At 47.3% G+C, this 20026-nt stretch overlaps 1 protein-coding gene across 1 annotated transcript in view; it reads left to right on the top strand.

Annotated features, from left to right (window-relative positions):
- The window catches only part of SLC26A8 (solute carrier family 26 member 8), a 57986-nt gene that overhangs the window by 9055 nt on the left and 28905 nt on the right, over positions 1-20026 (top strand). The window contains exons 4-10 of the mRNA XM_029068336.2: positions 876-992; positions 3652-3833; positions 4615-4779; positions 6903-7052; positions 10859-10941; positions 17016-17163; positions 19395-19508. Of these exons, the coding sequence (XP_028924169.1) occupies positions 876-992; positions 3652-3833; positions 4615-4779; positions 6903-7052; positions 10859-10941; positions 17016-17163; positions 19395-19508 (959 nt within the window). The remainder of the gene's footprint in view (positions 1-875; positions 993-3651; positions 3834-4614; positions 4780-6902; positions 7053-10858; positions 10942-17015; positions 17164-19394; positions 19509-20026) is intronic.

The raw sequence follows: 20026 nt of genomic DNA, 5'->3' as shown, positions 1-20026 counted from the left end.
AAGCTGAAGGCTCTCTGTTGGTACTAATCTCGGTGACCCTGGACCCTGAGCTTGGGTTCGCTCTGTAACCCAGGCCCTTCTGAGAGAACATTACACTGTGAGTGCTACTGAGGCCACCAGTAGCTGAGGGGGAGGGGAAGGGAGACAGAGGAGGAAGAGGTGAAGGAGGTGTAGAGGAGGAGGAAGAGAGGGAGAGGAAGAAGAGGGCGAGAAAGGGGTGGAGGAGGAGGGTAAGGGAGAGAGAGAAGAGGAGGAGAGGGAAAGAGGAGGAAGGAGAGGAGGAGGAAGAGAAGGGGGGGGAGAAGCAGAGGGGAGGAGGAGAAGGGGAAAGGAGGAAGAAGTGGAGGAGGAGGGAAAGCAGGAGGAGGAGGAGCAGCAGCAGGGGGAGAATAGCATATTTTTGAGCATCTACTGAGTGTAATGCACTATTCTAAGCACTTGGGAGGTACAAAATAGGCAAGTGACACATTCCCTGCCCACCAAGAGTTTACATTCTAATGGGAAGACAGACAAGAAAGTATTTTACAGAGTAATCAAAATCAATAATTGAATATACAGTTGAAAAGATATACATATATAAGGGTCAAGAATGGGCAGAAGGAAATAAATGTGGTAGAGTAAGTACATGAGATGTACTCAAGTCATACGATGGGTTCATGAGATGTTGGGGTTAGAGTTGAAGTGGCAAGCTCTTTGAGGTCATGTCTACCAACTCCGTTGTCCTCTCCCAAGCGCTTGAGTGCGGTGTGCTGTACGTAGTACGTACCCCTGAGCATATGACAAAATCATCATTAAAAATACATAGCAGTTTTCTAAAGTGACTTTTCTAAAGCAAATTTTGTTTTGTTCTCTAAATCATGGCTTGTATTCCTCAGGTCTGGCGATCGCCTTGCTGACGAGGTTGTTGATTCCACCCCTCAATGTCTTCTATTCAACTTTCTGTTGCTCGATGCTCTATGTCATTTTTGGAACCTCTCACCACGTGTCTGTGGGTGAGTCCTGAGCCAGGCAGGGAGGGAGGGTGGGGTGAAAAGTGCTGCCCCCACCCTAATCAGACGCCTGCAGAGGGGTGGGGAAACCCAACTGGAACAGAAAGAAGGACTGGAGGCAGGAACATGAGTTTAGGAGGGATGGAAGTAAGGGAAGAAGACAGATGTTCTGAAACGCGTGAAGGAGAATTCGGTCTGGGCAGGTCACGGGCCAAATATCACTCTGGATTTTTAAATGCAGCTTTAGAGCCAAACTCTTCTCTCATCCGAGCATGTGACTCCCAGGGCTGCACGTGAACATCTAAGCAGAATCTGCTGGAATATCCTGAAGCACAAATCGGCACAGGCAGATTGACAGCCATATGGACAGAACTAAAATTTCCATTCATGCTCGTTGACACTGGCCACATTCCCAGTCCTGCGTCCTTAATTGGAGTTATGTTTGTTCAACCTTTCCAGTTTCCACCGTCCTCCCCCCTTTTTTTCTTCCACACAGCCTAGGGTCCACTTTTCCCCTCCATTCGCTTTTGGCCTCCCACCTCACATTTCCACAGTGCTCACGAAGACAGGCGAATAAGCAGAAAAGTCCCAGAAGCTGAAGTCATCAGCCTTTAGATCTAGATTTTCTGATTTGCTCATCCCAGGCCACTCACAAAACCCAGAAATGGGTCCCTCCCAGCCCTCAACACTCCTATAGAATACTGTCCCCCTTCTGCCTCACCTAATTCCCGATGACAAATGGACATTTATGACATATGTGGAATCAAAGCTCCCCAGCATATCTGACTGTTCCCAATCAGTTGATAGACTAAAGAGCACAGTCAGTTTGAAGCCCCAGTGAGGCCTGGGCAGTGTAACAAATGGGTGCCCTGTCCCAAGTTTTCAACCTCAGTAAATAATAATGATATTTGTTAAGCGCTTACTAAGTATCTAAGCGCTGGAGTAGATACAAGTTAATCGGGTCAGACTCAGTTCCTGTCCCATATGGGGCTCAGAGTCTAAGTAGGAGAGAGCACAGTATTGAAGCCGCATTGTACAGTTGAGGAAACTGAGGCATGGAGAAGTGAAGTGACTTGCCCAGGGTCACATAGCTGGCAAGTGGCAGAGCCGGGACTAGAACCCAGGTCCTCTAACTGCCAGGCCTATGCTCAGTCCATTAGGCTGCACTGCTCCTCCTTTCCCATTCACCCCTCGCTCTCACTTGAACTTCCTTTAGACAAACCTGCAACATGGCAGAGTGGTCAGAGACAGGAAGGAGTGTCTGACAGGCTGGCATTCCAGGGCCTCTTGGTGGGCAAACTGAGGCCTAGGGCCACTGTTTCTGTTGACCCCTGAACAACTGCTCATTTTCCCCAGAGGTTACAAGGGCCATTCTAAGGCATTTAGCTCCCCAGCTTCCTGGCTAGCCACCATTTCCAGTTCCCTGCGAATCTCCAACTGTCTGCCCAACACTGAACGAAGTTCTTCATCACTTCCTTAATTATTTTCAGGGGAATATTTCAGGGTTGATTAAAAAGACAGGTGAAATTGGTTGAAAGAAGACGGTAGGATATTTCTGAGTACATAGTACATTGTATTTTGGTGGTAGGGAAGGACAGTGGGGGGATAAGCTGCTTACAATGTGCAGAGCACTCTACTAAGTGCTTGAGAAAGCAGCATGGCCTAGTAGAAAAAGCATGGTCCTGGGAGTCAGAGGACCTGGGTTATAGTCCCGCCTCTGCCACTTGCCTGCTGTGTGACCTTGGGCAAGTCGCTCCACTTCTCTGTGCCTCAGTTCCCTCATGTGCAAAATGGGGATTCAATACTTGTGCCCCCTCCTATTTATACTGTGAACCCCATGTGGGATCTGATTGTCTTGTATCAGCCCCAGGGCTTAGTAGAGGGCTTGGCCCATAGTAAAAGTGCTTAAAAATACCTTTATTATCAATATTATTACAAATAATAATAAGTGGTATTTTAAGTGAAATTTCTAAGCATACAAAACAAATTTGACCCTGAGCCTATCCCCCCTTAATATATATTGAATCCAACTAAAATATTCATGTAGAACATGGGTGAAAGTTGGGAAAAATGGATCTTTTTGTAAAACCTGGAAATCTGGAGCCAAAATGGAATTAAACTAATTTAGATGATTTAAACCAAGTCTCGGTAATGGACCATCTTCCACAATTTGATCTCTGGGCAACAGTGGTGCATAGATTTCTCCAGGCTCTACACCTTTGCTCTTCAATTATTAATAATAATAATAATAATTATTGTAATGGTATTTGTTAAGTGCTTACTCTGTGCCAGGCACCGAACTAAGCGCTGGGCTGGATATAAGCAAATGGGGTTGGATTCAGTCCCTCTCCCACATGGGGCTTGAAGTGTCGATCCCCATTTTACAGATGAGGTAAATGAGGCCTGGAGAAGTGAAGTGATTTGTCCAAGGTCACAAAGCAGATGAGTGGGGAGCCAGAATTAGAACCCGTGACCTTCTGACTCACAGGCCTGTGCTCTAACCACTTAGCCATGCTGCTCCTCCCGGTTGTCAGAAGTGGAATTTGAACCCACGCCTCAATGGGAGACTGCCTCTTGAAGGGGAGCTCGCGATTCAGAGCGCTCCCTCCCACCTCGACGAGACAGCCTCAGCTCTGATGGCCTCTTTCTGCTTCCTACCCAGGCTCCTTCTTCCTCGTCAGTGCTTTGATGGCCCCCGTCCTGCAGGGCATCATGTTCAATTCTGGCAACCTGCTGGTGGGCAATTTCACCAAGGTCAACTTTACTGATCCAGAGTTCATGCAGAATTACAATCAGGCCCTCAGCATGATGGCCACCCTGACCTTTCTGACTGGGGCCATCCAGGTAGGCTCTGACTTAGCCTCCCCAAATGAGACTTTGATGTGGAGATGGGAAAATAGCACAGCTCTCCTCAGTATCTATCGTATACTCCTTTAGACTGTAAGCTCCTCAAGAGCTGGGGTCGTGCCTTGATGCCTGCCTTTGGATTTTTCCCAAGTGTCCAGTCGAGTGCTCAATAAGTACGGTTGGTTATTATTATTATTATGCTATTTGTTAAGCGCTTACTGGGTGTCAAGCACTGTTCTAAGCACTGGGGTATATACAAGGTAATCAGGTTGGACACAGTCCCTGTCCCACGTGGTGCTTTCAGTCTTAATCCCCGTTTTACGGATGAGATAACTGAGGCACAGAGAAGTGAACTGACTTGCCCAAGGGCACACAGCAGACGGTGGCGGAGCCGGGATTAGAACCCATCACCTTCTGACCCCCAGGCCCGTGCTGTACTCCGCTTGCCAGCTGTGTGACTTTGGGCAAGTCACTTCACTTCTCTGTGCCTCAGTTACCTCATCTGTAAAATGGGGATTTAAACTGGGAGCCCCATGTGGGACAATCTGATCACCCTGTATCCCCCCAGCGCTTAGAACAGTGCTTTGCACGTAGTAAGCGCTTAACAAATACCACCATTATTATTATTATTACCCAGTAGGCCATGCCGCTTCCCCTAAAGCAGACCCATTCCCTGCCCACAACAAGCTAACAGTCTAAACGGTCCTGGGAGTCCCTTACAACTCTGGCTGGCTCTCATGTCCTCTTCTCTTCCCCTCTTCCTCTCTGCCCACCGCAGCTGCTGCTTGGGTTCTTTTGCCTGGGCTTCATCACCAAGTACCTGTCCGAGACGATCATGAACGCTTACCTGGCTGCCACTGCGTTGCACATGATGGTCTCTCAGCTGTGCTACATTTTTGGGTTCGTCATCCACTTCCATACCGGTCCCCTTGCCTTCTTCTACGTGAGTAACCCCCAACCCTGGACAAGAGGGTTAACAGATACCATCATTTTTGTTGCTATCATTGTCATTATCATTATTATTTGCTATCATCATCATTATTAGGACCCCCTAGGCAAAAGGGTCTGCTTAGCTAGGAAAATCCCTGCCCTTCCTTGAAGTCCCTGAGCCCCAGAGGCAATCCCATTATAGGGTGCCAGTCCTCTTTCCCTCTGCTCCATCCTAAACGGGTTCCCATCCCTTGACTCCGGGTTCCTGGTGAAGAGTTAACTTGAGTTGTAACTGCCTGCCAGAGGCTTTAATCCTTTACAATCTTGCCTCCACCCAGCCCCCCTAAAGAGAAGCTGGGCTTCAAGGAGAAACAAAACATGGGGCTCCATGCTTCAGCCCCCATGGAGAATACTCTAATCCTGGCTCCGCCACGTCTGCTGTGTGACCTTGGGAAATCAGTTAACTTCTCTGGGCCTCAGTTCCCTCATCTATAAAATGAGGATTAAGACTGTGAGCCCCATGTGGGACAGGGACGGTGTCCAACCTGATTAACTTGTATCTATCCCACTGCTTAGAACAGTGCTTGATCTCCCCACTCCAGTCTGTTCTTCATTCCGCTGCCCGGATCATCTTCCTGCAGAAACGCTCTGGGCATGTCACCCCCCTCCTTAAAAACCTCCAGTGGTTGCCTACCAACCTCCGCACGAAACAAAAGCTCCTCTCACTCTGGGCTTCAAGGCTCTCCATCACCTTGCCCCCTCCTACCTTACTTCCCTTCTCTCCCTCTACTGCCCACCCTGCACGCTCCGCTCCTCTGCCGCTCACCTCCTCACCGTCCCCCGTTCACACCTATCCCGCCGTCGACCTCTGGCCCGTGTCCTCTCGCTGTCCTGGAATGCCCTCCCTCCTCACCTCCTCCAAACTAACTCTCTTACCCTCTTCAAGGCCCTACTGAGAGCTCACCTCCTCCAAGAGGCCCTCCCAGACTGAGCTGCCCCTTTTCTCTCTGCTCCCTCTCTGCTCCCCCTCCACCCACTGCTCCCTCCCCCTTCCCCCCTTCACCTCCCCTCAGCTAAGTCCCCTTTCCTTCCCCTCCCCCTCTCCCTTCCCCTCCCCTCAGCACTGTGCTCATTTGTATATATTTTTATTACCCTATTTATTTTGTTAATGAGGTGTACATCCCTTGATTCTATTTATCATGATTATGTTGTCTTGTTTTTGTCCCTCTGTCTCCCCCGATTAGACTGTGAACCCATCATTGGGTAGCGATTGTCTCTATCTGTCACCGAATTGTACATTCCAAGTACTTAGTACAGTGCTGTGCACAAAGTAAGCGCTCAATAAATACTATTGAATGAATGAATGAATGAATGGTATATAGTAAGCATTTCCTGAGTACCATAGTTATTATTATTAATCACAGACTCACCAGGAATGGGAAGGAAGCTTGCGATTCTTTGCCTGACTTTCACTCATTCCGTTATTCTGAGGATTTCTGACTATGTAGTGCTCACCCCAGCCCCACAATCTTTAGGCACATCTAATACTCCATCACTTCTCGTCTCTTTTCTTTATTTTCATGTCTATCTCCCGCCTCTGGACTGCAAGCTCCTTGAGGATTTGATCATGTCTACCAACTCTTTTGGACTGTACCCTCCCAGCATTTAGTACAGTGCTCTGCACACCGGAAGTGGTCAATAAATACCACTGATTGATTGATCGATTGAGAAACGTTCTTGGTTGGACACCTTTGGGAAAGGAATGTCAAGTATTATGAAGGGTAATGGAATAGGCTAGAAGAGTGGAACCTCCACCCCTCCTCAGGGGCTTTGGGGTTACACAGAGTGCTGCAGAAGAGCAGTTACGGACCTCCGCTTCATTTGAGATTGTGGGCTGTATTTCTATCTCCCAAAAACGATTCTAAATTTTTCTTTCTGTTGCATTTTTGGAAGTTCTCTCTCACTCTATCCATCTCTGCTCTGCCTTTGTCTCTCTCTTCCTCCTCCTCCTGTTAAAGTCAGCTACAGAACTCTATATGGTACAGATTGCAGTGAGGTTGCCTGGGTAACTGTGAGTTGCACTAAGAAGACTAATTTATATTCCACCCCCTCCCTTTGTGATTTCTTTCCTTTCAGAATATGCTCGACTACTGCATAGGACTCCCGAAGGCCAATTCTACCAGTATCCTGCTGTTTCTGATCTGTTTAGTCACCCTGAGAGTCAATAAATGTATCAAAATCTCTTTCAAAGGCTACCCCATCGAGTTTCCCATGGAGTTTATCCTGGTAGGTGATTTGGATCTCCTGAATTGATCATCCGACCTACCAGTTGTAGTGTGTGGGCGGGGAACCTGTCTCCCGGCTTTGTTATATTATTCTCTCCCGAGTGCTTAGTACAGTGCTCGGCACACAGTAAGTGCTCAATAAATACCATTGATTAATTGATAGATTGATTCAATAGTGATATCTGTTAAGAACTTCCTATGGGTCCAAGTACTGTATTAAGCACTGGGGTAGATACAAGATAATCAGGTCCCACATGGGGCTCACTAAGTAGGAGGGAGGACAGGTATTGAATGCCCATTTTGCAGATGAGCAAACTGAGTCACAAAGAAGTCAAGTGACTTGCCCCAGATCACACAGCAGGTAAGTGGTAGAGCCGGGATTAGAACCCAGTTTCTCTGACACCCAGGTCCTTGATCTTTCCGGTAGGCCAAATTGCTTCTCCTATTATTATTATTATTTCATTTGTTAAGCACTTACTATGTGCCAAGCACTGCACAAAACATTGGGCAGTTAATCAATCAGTGGTATTTATTGTTTGCTATGTGCAGAGCTCTTTATTAAGCTACTGGGAGAGAAAAATGCCACAGAATAAGCACTCACAGTCCTTGCCCATATCAAGCTTACAGAGAGCAGATAAACAGCTCTCACTCCCCTTTAAGGAAGCCCCATTCTCTTTCAGCAGACTAAACTGCTTGGTAGGAAAGCCTCCAGCTGAATGCTCGCTTGGCCAGTGTAGCTGTTAAATCAAGAGCCAATATTTATCTCCAGGGAAATGGCTGAGGCAAGTCACTAAAAAACATGCATGGCCTAGTGAAAAGAGCACTGGCCTGGGAGTTAGAGGACCCGGTTTCTACTCCCCGTTCTGCCATTTGCCTGCTGGGGGACCTTGAGCAAGTCACTTCATTTTCTGTGCCTCAGTTCTCCTGTTCTCCCTCCTACTTAGACAGTGAGCCCCATACTGGACAGGAACCATGTCCAACCTAATTAACTTGTATCTACCACAGCTCTTAGAACAGTGTTGGCCACATGTAAGCACTTAAATACTATTCAAAAAAAATTCCATTGGTTTAGAAAGGCAAGTCAGCATTTAACCACGGTTGTCAGCTGCTTCACGTGGGTGTTTTCACATCTGTGTTCCCCCAATTCTGCTTCACCCGATGGGGACCAGTGGCCTACGCCAGCTGGCCGTATTCCTTCCCGTTCCTCCCAGCGACTGGAAAAAGGGAATAGAGAAATAGGGAACCGTTGGCTGGAGATGACTAGTGGGGGGGGAGTCACGGTAGCCAGAGCAGCTACAGAAAATCCCCTGGTACAGTGGATGGTGCTTTGGCCAAATGCTGAAATGAAACCACAGGCCAAGATCAGCAACCGTTGGGGAAAGGGCCCAGGGCTCATAGGAGACCCAGGCCCACAGGCTTCAAGGCCACTGGACTCACCTGGAATCAGAAATTCCGGCTCTCCCTCCAAAGAAGGCCGAGATACAGAACGCCCCTCCCTAGCCCTACTCCTCCTTGGAAAAAGCCATCTGACCTCAGTGTGTCTGCAACCTCACATAGGAAACAGCCAACCAGCTGCCCCACCCTTCTCCCCTCAGATTGTTAATAATGATAATGATATTTGTTCAGCAATTACTATGTGCCAAGCACTGTTTAGGCACTGAGATAGATACAAGGTTAACAGGTTGGATGCAGTCCCTGTCCCAGGTGGGGCTCACAGTCTTAAACCCCATTTGAGAGATGAGGTAACTGAGGCCCGGAGAATAATAATAATAATTGTGGTATTTGTTAAGTGTTCACTATGTGCCAGGCCCTGTACTAAGCGCTGAGGTGGACATAAGCAAATCACGTTGGACACACTCCCTGTACCATGCTGGGCTCACAGTCTTAATCGCCATTTTGCAGATGAGGTAACTGAGGCACAGAGGAAGTGAAATGACTTGCCCAAGGTCACACAGCAGACAAGTGGCACAGCCAGGTTTAGAATCCAGATCCTTCTGACTCCCAGGCCTGTGCTCTATCCACTAGGCCACGCGGCTTGTCAACAAACTGCGGGAGTGGAAGATGGCGGCAGGAGTTACGGAGAAGAGACGGGGAATATCAAATCTCTATGTCTAGAGTGTTAAAGTTCACTTATACCTTGTTTTCTGGACTTGGGCGGGGAGTCACCATTCTTTTGCTGGCTGGTAGCCTAAGGCTGGAATGAAAACCAAAAGAGGCCCGGAAGAGGTAGCAATTAAGTGAACCATCCAAGCAAACTTGTCTCCGAGCTGGCTGCCCCAGAACTCCAAAAGTTTTCAGTGGTTCAGTCATGAATGGAATTCTCAGGGCCAACTCCAAACACCAGTCAGTCAATAGCCTATGTATGAGTTCTTACTATGTGCAGACTTCAATATTAGGCAAAATGGGGAAGGACAAAGGAGAAGACACAGTCCTTACCCCTGAGGAACTGACAGTCTGACGACAGGGCGGGGCAGGTCAGTTCCAGATATGCACCCAGATACACACAGAGATACATACTCAGAAACAGCGTGGCCTAGTGGAAGGGATCCAGGCCTGGTAGTCAAAGGACCTGGGTTCTAATCCTGACTCTGCCAATTGCTTGCTGTGTGACTTTGGGCAAGTCACTTCTTTTCTCAGTTCCCTCATCTGCAAAGTGGGAATTAAATCCTCCTCCCTCTAATTTAGATTGTGACCCCCCATGTAGGACAGGGATTGTGTCCAACCGGATAAACCTGAATCTACCCCAGCGGTTAGAACAATACATGGCATGTAGTAAGCACTTAACAAATACCATTAAAAAACAAAACAAAAACCACAAACAGTACTGAGCCTTCTGGGGGGGACAGAGGGAGAAAAGGACAGAACTTTCTCTCAAAGAGCTGACGATTTGATGGGGGAAGGGAGGAGCTCGCCGGACAGGTGCAGAAACACCCACCTACCAGAAGAAATTAATTGAAAGCCAAAGAGACAAAGAACTTAATAGAGACACAAGTACCATCACTGGGAAACAGCATGGCCCAGTGAATAGAGCACGGGCTTGGGAGTCAGGAAGACCTGGGTTCTAATCCTGACTCCGCCACGTGTCTGCTGTGTGACCTTGGGCAAGTCACTTCATTTTTCTGTGCCTCAGTTACCTCATCTGTAAAATGGCGATTAAGACTGTGAGCCTCACGTATTTTGTACAACCTCATTAGCTTTTGTCTACCCCAGTGCTTTGTACTGTGACTGGCATACAGTAAGTGCTTAAGAGATACCGTAAAAGAAGTATTTGGCATACAGAGGAACGCATAAATGCACGGATCACTGTAGTGATGGAAGTATTCAACCCGATGTACTTGTATCCACCCCAGCGCTTAGTACAGTACCTGGCACATAGTAAGCATTTAACAAATACCATAATCATTATTTTTTATTATTGTTACTATTCAGACCTGGGGTTAATTTAGGCTTTTCTCTATTAGTGTCCACAGTTCCTGATACCTAAGATTTGTGAAATTCATATAGCCTCTCTCTAGGATGGGATGTACAGTTCCTTCAGGGTTAATGCGGAAAAAAAGTCTTGGTGTGCCCATTATTCCACTGCCAGACAAAGCAGGACATGTTTTTCCTTTTGGTCCTGTTTTTTGGAGGAAGCTGAAGCCAGCCTGGATAGAGGCAGTAGGTGCCCTGTCAGTCTGCCCTACAGAGTTTATTTTATCCTTCAGCTTTAATGGTTTTCTCATCCTGCTGTAGGCTGCCTGGCCAGGCCGACCCTGTTCCTCCCAGAGACACTTGCTGAGAGATAACACCACTGTTCTCCTTTTATAGATCGTCAGCTTCACTGTCATTGCAAGCCAGATCCATCTGAGTGCCGAAACCAGCAAAACCGTCATCGAAATGATTCCCAGTAGGTGGGTCATTCCCAGTCCCAGCAGCACTCTCTCCCCTCTCATCCATTTTTAGCCTTAGTTCTCCAGAGCAGCCACCCACAAGGGGTGCTTAGGTTGGTCAGAGAGGAAAAAGATGGGTGGGGAGGGGACAGGGAGAATGGAAGAGGTTCTCATCTAATTGGACCTCAGCTTGGCTTGCTGCTGTAGGCAAACAGTATACTGAGTAAGACCCACTGAACTTTAAGCTCCTTATGGGCAAGGAATTCTGTTGTACTCTCCCAAGCACTTACTACAATGCTCTCCATAGAGAAACCACTCAAATCAATTAATCGGTCATATTTATTGAGTGCTTACCGTGTGCAGAGCACCGTACTAAGCACTTGGGAAAGTACAATTATAACAGAGCATTCTAGTGGATAGAACACGGGCCTGTGAGTGAGAAGGCCCTGGTTTCTAATCCTAGCTCTGCCCCTTGTCTGCCGTATGACTACGGGCAAGTTGCTGTACTTCTCTGTGCTTCAGTTCTCTCCTCTGTAAAATGGGGGTTAAGACTGTGAACCCCATGTGGACAGGGATTGTGTCCTACCAGATTGGGTTGTATCCACCTCAGTGCTTAGTACAGGGCCTGGCATATAATAAGGATTTAACAAATGCCATTTAAAGAAACCCAAAACATAGTTGGTAGACATGTTCCCTGCCTCAGCGAGCTTACAGTCTAGAGGATAAATCAGTAAATTCCATGGATTGTTAGACTGAGGATTGATTGAGAACAGGGGAAAGATGGATCACTTTGGACACTGACTACTCTGCTCTTCCACTGTGCAGGTGGAGTTCAGGAAGCAGCCTTCCAAGCCTGCTCCCTCCAGCTCCTCACTAAGTGAGCACGAATCGGTGTGGCCTAATGGATAGAGCCTGGGTCTGGGAGTCTGAAGGACCTGGGTTCTAATCTCGGCTCTGCCACTTGTGTGGTGGGTGATCTAGGGCAAGTCACTTCACTTCTCTGTGCCTCAGTTACCTCATCTGTAAAATGGGGATTCAGACTGTGAGCCTCACGTGGGACTTGGATTGTGCCCAACCTGATTAGCTTGTATCTACCCCAGTGCTTAGTACAGGGTCTGGCACATAGTAGATGCTTAACACGTCATGAAAAAGAAAAAAGTCATCAGGGAAGCCAGTTTCCAGGGCTGCTTCTTCACTGGCCTCATTGATAGGCTGACTGCCTCTTTTGCCAGTTTGACTGGGGCAGAGGCCAATTCTCCTCTCGCCGCAACCTACTTGGCCTGGCTTCAAAATACTGACTGGTCATGGCCTCTTGTACTGACTCAACCCATCCCCGGTTTCCAGCAATAGAGCTTAGGCTCTTCCAGGAAAGGGTATTATGTTTGGAGAAGGGATTTGGAGGTGAGAAGAGGAGCGACTTGGCTTGAAAGGACAAGGGGTTGAGAAGCAGCTAGGCCTAGTGAAAAGAGCATGGGTCTAGGAGCCAGAAGACCTGGTCTCTAATCTCCTCCCAGCCACTTGACGGCTGGGTGATTTTGGGCAAGTCACTTCACTTCTCTGTTCCTCAGTTTTCTTATGTGTAAAATGGGGATCTGATACCTGTTCTCCCTCCTACTTGGGCTAGTACAGGGACTCTGTCCAACCTGATTATCTTGTCTCTACCCCAGCACCTAGTACAGTGCTTGGCACATAGTAAGTGCTCATTAAATACCATAATTATTATTATTATCGAAGATCCAGGGTGAATTAGAACAGGCGGAATAGAAGACTAGAGCTGAGAAGGAACACAAAATGAGCAATTTACCTAGCCTGCTTCCAACACAACTCCAGGGGTGCTTGATAAATACTGCTGGCTGATGACTTTATAAAAATAACCTAGACTACAACTGTTCAGTAATTACCAGTTTTCCAGGAGAACAGAATGTTCATTTCCAAAACACTCTGACAAGTTCGCCTCTCATTCTGGCAGTAATGAAGGGAAGTCAGGTCTCCAGTCGAATGTTTGTCCTCTGTAATTTGACTTGCTCCAGCTCTGGGCTTGAGAAGCCTCCAGTGCTGCTAAAAATAGCCACGTCGATTCAAACCACAACTGGCCTGCAAATCTCCACATCTGGGAACTACAGCAATCGGTCAAGAGGCCCATTTCTGCTTCCCAGAAAAGCTCAATGCCACCCTTACAATCTATTAAGTGCTTACTGGGTGCAGAACACTCTACTAAGTGCTTCCCCACAAAACCTTTGCCCACTTCCTCCCTCTGAGTGGGAACTCCCTTCTCCTTCATTTATTACAGACCAGCACTCTCCCCACCTTCAAAACTCCCCGAAAATCAATCAACCCAACATTGGTTTTATAGAGCATTCACTGTGCGCAGAGCATTGTTTTTAAACACTTGGGAGAGTACAATATATCAGAGTTGGTAGATTCCCTGCCCACGAGGCACTTACAGTCTAGAGGTGAAGACAGACATTAAAATAAATTCTGAATATGTATGTAAGTGCTGTGGAACTGAGGGTGGGGTGAAGGTCAAGTGCTTAAAAGGCACAAATTCAATTGCAAGGGTGACACAGGAGGCAGAGGGAGTAGGAGAAAAGAGGACGAGGTCAGGGAAGGCCTCTTGGAGGAGATGTGATTTTAATTAGGCTTTGAATGTGGGGAGAGTGATAGTCTGTCAGATTCATTCATTCATTCAATAGTATGTATTGAGCACTTACTATGTGCAGAGTACTGTACTAAGTGCTTGGAATGTACAATTCGGCATCTGAAGGGGGAGGGAGGGGAGTCCCAGGCCGGGGGCAGGATTTGAGTGAGAGGTCGTCGGCGAGATAGACGAGACGGAGATAAAGTGAGTAGGTTGGTGTTAGAGGAAAGGGCTGGATTGAGGCCTTCCCTGTTTAAGCCCTCATTTCACTGAACCTACCCTCCCCTCTGCATCACCTCTGTGCTTGGCCATGTACCCCGTAAGCCCTGTGATACTCACCCCAGCCTCACAACACTTTTATAAATATCCTATACAATACTCTTTACTTGTAATTTATTTTAATGTCTGTCTCGCCCTAAAGACTGTGAGCTCCTTGGGGGCAGGGATCAAGTCTACCAACTCTTTTGCTTTCTTCTTTCCCAAACATTTAGTGCAGTGCTCTGCTCACAGTAAGGTCAAGTGATCAATCATATTTAGTGAGGGCTACTGTGTGCAGAGCGCTGTACTAAGTGCTTGGGAGAGTACAACACAACAATATACAGACATTCCCTGCCCACAACGAGCTTGCATTCTAAAGGGGTGACAAACATTAATATCAATAAACAAATTACGGGTATGTAGAGAACTCTCGGGTTACACTACCAGAACGATTGCAGATGGAAGTGGGGCGTTCCGAGAGAGATGTGTCCATGGAGTCGCTATGGTTCGGACTCGACAGCGTAAGACAAGACAATATACGTAAGTGCTGTAGGGTGGGAGAGGTGAATAAAGGGAGCAAGTTAGGGAGAATGGGAATAAAGATAATGAAGGCTTAATAAGGGAAGGCCTCTTGAAGGAGGTATGCAGTCATTAAGGCTTTGAAGGTGGAGAGAGTAATTGTCCAGCATTAAGAGAGAGGGCATTCCAGGTCAGAGGCAGGATGTGGGCGAGAGGTCGGTGGTGAGATAGACGAGATGAAGGTACGGTGAGTAGGTTGGCATTAGCAGAGGGAAGTGTATGGTCTGTGTCTTAGTAGGAGAGTAGCAAGGTGAGGAAGGAGGGGGCAAGGTGATGGAATGCTTTTAAGAGCTCAATAAATACCACTGATGGTTAACCCTAAAACTACAATCGTGCAATAGAACATTCAGAGCAGTCAGTGGGACAGAGATGATGTGCTCGGCCTTTAAAGGAAGGAGAATCGCGTGCCTCCGAAAGTCTAAGTGGCCCAGCACATCAGTGTCCAGTGAGCCAGGAGCTCGAACCAGATTTCCCCACTACCAGTGCAAAGGAACTAGTAGTCAAGAAATACGCAGAAGATTAACGTTAGGAAGATTAGCTATGAAGAGCCTGGAAAAAGTCATGAAAAGTGCTGGTGTAACAGTTGTCACAAAGTTACTAAATGCTGGGGTAGCTAGATACAAGATAATCAGGTTAGACACAGTCCCTTTCCCACAGGGGGCTTACAGTCTAAATCTCCATTTTACAGATGAGGTAACTGAAGATGCGGGGCAAAGCCAGAATTAGAACCGAGGTCCTTCTGACTCTCAGGCTCGTGCTCTATCCCTTAGGCCACATTGCTTCTCCTGTTGCCAGTAGCTGAAGATGGAAGGTTTTTCGGCTGTAACCTCTGAGGCTGTGTGAAAGGACTAGAATATCCTTTTCAGCTAGCATCTGGTACCAAGTGTTTTCCTCAGCTTCACAGATGGAGAAGTTGAAGCTCAGGAAGGGAAGTGACTTGTCCAAGGTCACGTACTAAGCCGATTAGCTTGTAGCCACCCCAGTGCTTAGTATAATGCTGGCACATAGTGAAAGCTTGTCAAATACTATTAACAACAACAGCAGCTACGGCTGGAACCCAGGCCAAAGGGAAAGGACATGGTTTCCCCAGCTCCTTTTTTTAATGGCATTTGTTAAGCACTTACTTCGTGACAGGTACTGTACTAAGTGCCGGGATAGATACAAGGTAATCAGTTTGGACACAGTCCATATTCCACACAGGGCTCAATTTACAGATGAGGGAACTGAGACACAGCGAAGTTAAGTGATGTGCCCAAAGTCACACAGCAGACAAGCGATAGAGCTGGGGGGAGAAACGAGGTCTTTTTGATTCACAGAAAGCCACTAAGCCATGCTGCTTCTCATAGAGTGATATATTGTATTCTCCCAAGCGTTTGGTACAGTGTTCTGCATGCAGTAAGCACTCAGTAAATATGAATGGGCCTCCTGATTTCCATTCCCCTGCTTTTTGCTCTAGACCTCTCTGCCCTAATAATGTTGGTATTTGTTAAGCGCTTACTATGTGCAGAGCACTGTTCTAAGCGCTGGGGTAGACACAGGGGAATCAGGTTGTCCCACGTGGGGCTCACAGTCTCAATCCCCATTTTACAGATGAGGGAACTGAGGCACAGAGAAGTTAAGTGACTTGCCCACAGTCACACAGCTGACAAATGGCAGAGCTGGGATTCGAACTCATGAGCCCTGACTCCAAAGCCCTCAAAGAACTTACTGTCTAATAACGAGAGACAAGGTCCCAATCGATCAATCAGTGGTATTTATTGAGCGCTTAATGTGTGTAGAGCACTGTACTAAGCGCTTGGGAGAGTTCACTGTGACAATATAACCCTGCCCACAGCGAGCTTACAGTCTATAGGGAGCATACAGTCTAGGCTATGCTGCTTTCTTTAAATGAACCCTTCATTTTCCGAGCCCCTGCCTTGACTGCCAGTTATTAACTGTAAGAACCGTCTCTAGCCGTGGAACGCACGAGCCCCAAAGCTTATGTTTTGTGGTCAGTGTAGTGATAAACACTTTACTGAACTCTATTAATAATAATAATAATAATTATGGCATTTGATAAGCACTTACTATGTGAAAGGCACAGTACTAAGTGCTGGGGTGGATACAAACAAATTGGGTTGGACGCAGTCCCTATCCCCCAATGTGGGGCTCAGAGCCTCAACAGATGAGGTAACTGAGGCACAGAGAAGTAAAGTGACTTGCCTAAGGTGACAGCAGATACGTGGCAGAGCCAGAATTAGAACCCATGCCCTTCTGACTCCCAGGCCCATGCGCTGTCCATTACGCTATGCTGCTTCTCTAAGCACTGGGGTAAATACAAGGGAATCAGGTTGTCCCACATGGGGCTCACACTCTTAATCCCCATTTTACAGATAAGGTAATTTAGGCACAGAGAAGCAAAGTGATTTGCCCAGAGTCACACAGCTGACAAGTGGTGGAGCCAGAATTAGAACCACGACCTCTGACTCCCAAGCCCGGGCTCCTTCCGCTAAGCCACGCTGCTCCTCAACTCTGAGCTGGGACAGCGGGGAGACCTGGCTCAAGCTAATCCCCCGCTTTTTCTCTGCCCTTCTGCCGCATCTTTTCCCCACCGGGGGATAACTCTTCTCTGTCCTTGTAGCTTCCTGAATCCCGCAGTGCCAGATATGACCCTCCTGAACAGTGTGATCGTCAATGCCTTCTCCCTGGCCATCGTGAGCTATTTCCTGCTCATTTTCGTGGGCAGGAGATTTGCCTCCTTCCATAACTACAACATCAATTGCAACCAGGTGAGAGCCCAAGCCGGTCTAATCTAACCTCTAGCAGGCCAGGGACCCGAGCTGTTCTCCTGCTGAGGAGTTATTCAGGCAATAACTTAGTTCTGGGCTTCTATGAGCCCAAGAGAATCAGCCGCCCTCAGTCCATAATTTAATTCTAGACTCCTATAGATCCTGGGAGAGCCAGGAATTAGGAAGAGTGCAGATCTCCTGAGGAGTTTGTTTGCCAATTACCAAGTCAAAATGAGTTTTTGATTAACATTTGAAAGAAACAACCATCAAAGGATATTAAAGGTCTCTGGATTTTTTTAAGGTAGCACTCTGAAGCTCTTTGGATTCATGTTACCTTACTGTGAGCCCCACGTGGGACAACCTGATTCCCCTGTGTCTACCCCAGCGCTTAGAACAGTGCTCTGCACATAGTAAGCGCTTAACAAATACCAACATTATTAAAGAGCACTGGCTTGTGAATCAGAGGAAATGGGTTTTAATCCTGGCTCTGCCTTTTGTCTGCTGTGTGACCTTGGGCAAGCCACTTAACTTCTCTGAGCCTCTATTACCTCATCTATAAAATGGGGATTAAGACTGTGAACCCCATGAAGGACAACCTGACTACACTGTATCAACCCCGGTGCTTAGAATGGTGCTTGGCTCATAGTAAGCACTTAACAAAGACCATAATTGTCATTTCTTATTATTGTACCGGGCCCCATATCTGGTTCTATGGATCTGGGGTTCAGGACCCACTAAAGGGCAGAAATAATAATAACGATGATAGTATCTGTTAATCGCTTACTATGTGCTAGGCATTGTTCTAAGTGCTGGGGTAGATACAAGATAATCGGGTTAGATGCAGTCCCTGTCCCACAGAGGGCTTGCAGTCTCAATTCCCATTTTACAGATGAGGAAACCTAGGCACAGAGAAGTTAAGTGACCTCCCCTAGGTCACACAGCGGACAAGTGGCAGAGCCAGAATTAGAACCCATGACCTTCTGACTCCCAGGCCCGTGCTCTATCCGCTAGGCTATGCTGCTTCTCTGAAATGAATTGAGAACTGAACATCAATGTAGCCAGGAGCAGTGTCAGAGTTATCGACTCCTGGTCTAGAATGTTCTGCTCCAAGTATTCTATGGACTCCAAAGAAATCCCTCAATATCTTTCCCAGAAGTTCCCTAGAAGTCCCGCTTGGGTAGGGACCAAAGCAAATGTGAGGGGGTGGTGTCAGGCCTGCCATTATTGATTTTCCTTTGGGAAATAACCTTGTCTTTCCCTCCCAATGGAAAGGCAGGCCCTCCAAGTAAATCAGAAGGTAAAGGGGTTGAGGAGGAATCAGTATGACCACTTGGAAGAACGTTTCCCTCTCCGACCACTAGCCCAGGGAAGAAGATCAAGCTTAATCTCCACCACATTGGTCCAACCACTTTTGTCAGCCGAGATAAGGATCTGGCTGTCTATGGCGTACTCATCTCTGCAGAGAAACTTATTTTGACCTCTGGGTCTGCACCATCCCTGGCTATGTATCACCTGGTTGACTCTTCCCCCACTTGTCCTGGCGATCCTTTTGTTGTGGGGGTGGCACATTTATTCCCAGATCCCCTCAGTTCCCGGGTTTTCAGAAGAATTTATTTTATGGTGTTGGTTAAGCCCCAGCGGTGCAAATTTTCAGTCTGTTCTGGCAGGCAGAATTAGGATTAGGAGCTGGGGGGGGCGGGGGGCGGCCTTTAAAGGTGAGTCACATGTCACTCTGAGTGTCCTGATGGGACAGGCTGATACAGAGTTTAGGAAATCAAGTTCATAATAATAATAATAATTCTGGTCTTTGTTAACCGCTCACTATGTGCCCAGGAGTTGATTAAGAACTGGAGTGGTTACAAGGCAATTGGGTTGGACACTGTCCCTGTCCCACATTGGGCTCATGGTCTTAATCCTCATTTTACAGATGAGGTAACTGAGTCCCAGAAAAGTAAAGTGACTGGCCCAAGGTCACAAAGCAGACATGTGGAAGACTCAAGATTAGAACCCAGGTCTTCTGACTCGCAGGCCCGTGCTCTCTTCACTAGGCCGTGCTGCTTTTCATCAACCTTCTAGTTTCCTTAAGGGCGTTTCCCTCCATTATCAGTAATAACCGACTCCATCTCAGGGCCCCAGAGGTAAGGAGGATTTCTTGTCAGGGTCTAGTTGAGATCCTGGGACCTAAGGGGGAAGCTAACGGTTAGACTGGCTCCTCTGCTATTGTTTTGCAGGAACTCATCGCTATTGGCCTGTGCAATATCCTGAGTGCATTTTTCCAATCCTTTGTGTTTACCTGTGCCATCGCCAGGACTGTCATCCAAGAGAAGTCAGGTGGGAGGCAACAGGTGGGCAAACAGGTCCTCTGAGCTTCAAAGATAAGTGTGGCCACCTCTCGAGGGCTCTCACTGTTAATTAACCCTGACTGGGGGCCTGGCACAGGCCTAGGTGTTAGGGAGTTTTTCCATAATGTCAGCAAGGAAGGGTCTCTTCCTTTAAATGATAATAATAATTGTGGTATTTGTTCAAATGTACTGATGTAACAATTGCCCCCAAAATATAAATTGTCAACTCTATGGTGTTTCCAGTGACAATGTATGGATCCAAAAGTTGGACAGTGAAAAATCAGGATAGAAGGAACATTGATTCTTTCGAAACGTGTTGTTGGAGAAGGGCGAATACCATGGACTGCCTGAAAAACAAATGGATTTTAGAGCAAATTAAACCAAAGTGGTCTTTGGAAGGCGAATAAGGCCAAACTCAAGCATGGTTTATTAGAAAGAGCCCAGGCCTTGGAGTCAAAGGCCCTGGGTTCTAATCCCAACTTTGCCTCCTCCCTGCTGTGTGATCTCAGGCAAGTCACTTA

This window comes from Ornithorhynchus anatinus, chromosome 7, assembly GCF_004115215.2.
Source record: "Ornithorhynchus anatinus isolate Pmale09 chromosome 7, mOrnAna1.pri.v4, whole genome shotgun sequence".
NCBI classification, from domain to species: domain Eukaryota; kingdom Metazoa; phylum Chordata; class Mammalia; order Monotremata; family Ornithorhynchidae; genus Ornithorhynchus; species Ornithorhynchus anatinus.
The sequence above is the reverse complement of the archived record's forward strand: the minus strand, read 5'-3'. Positions and strand labels throughout refer to the sequence as shown.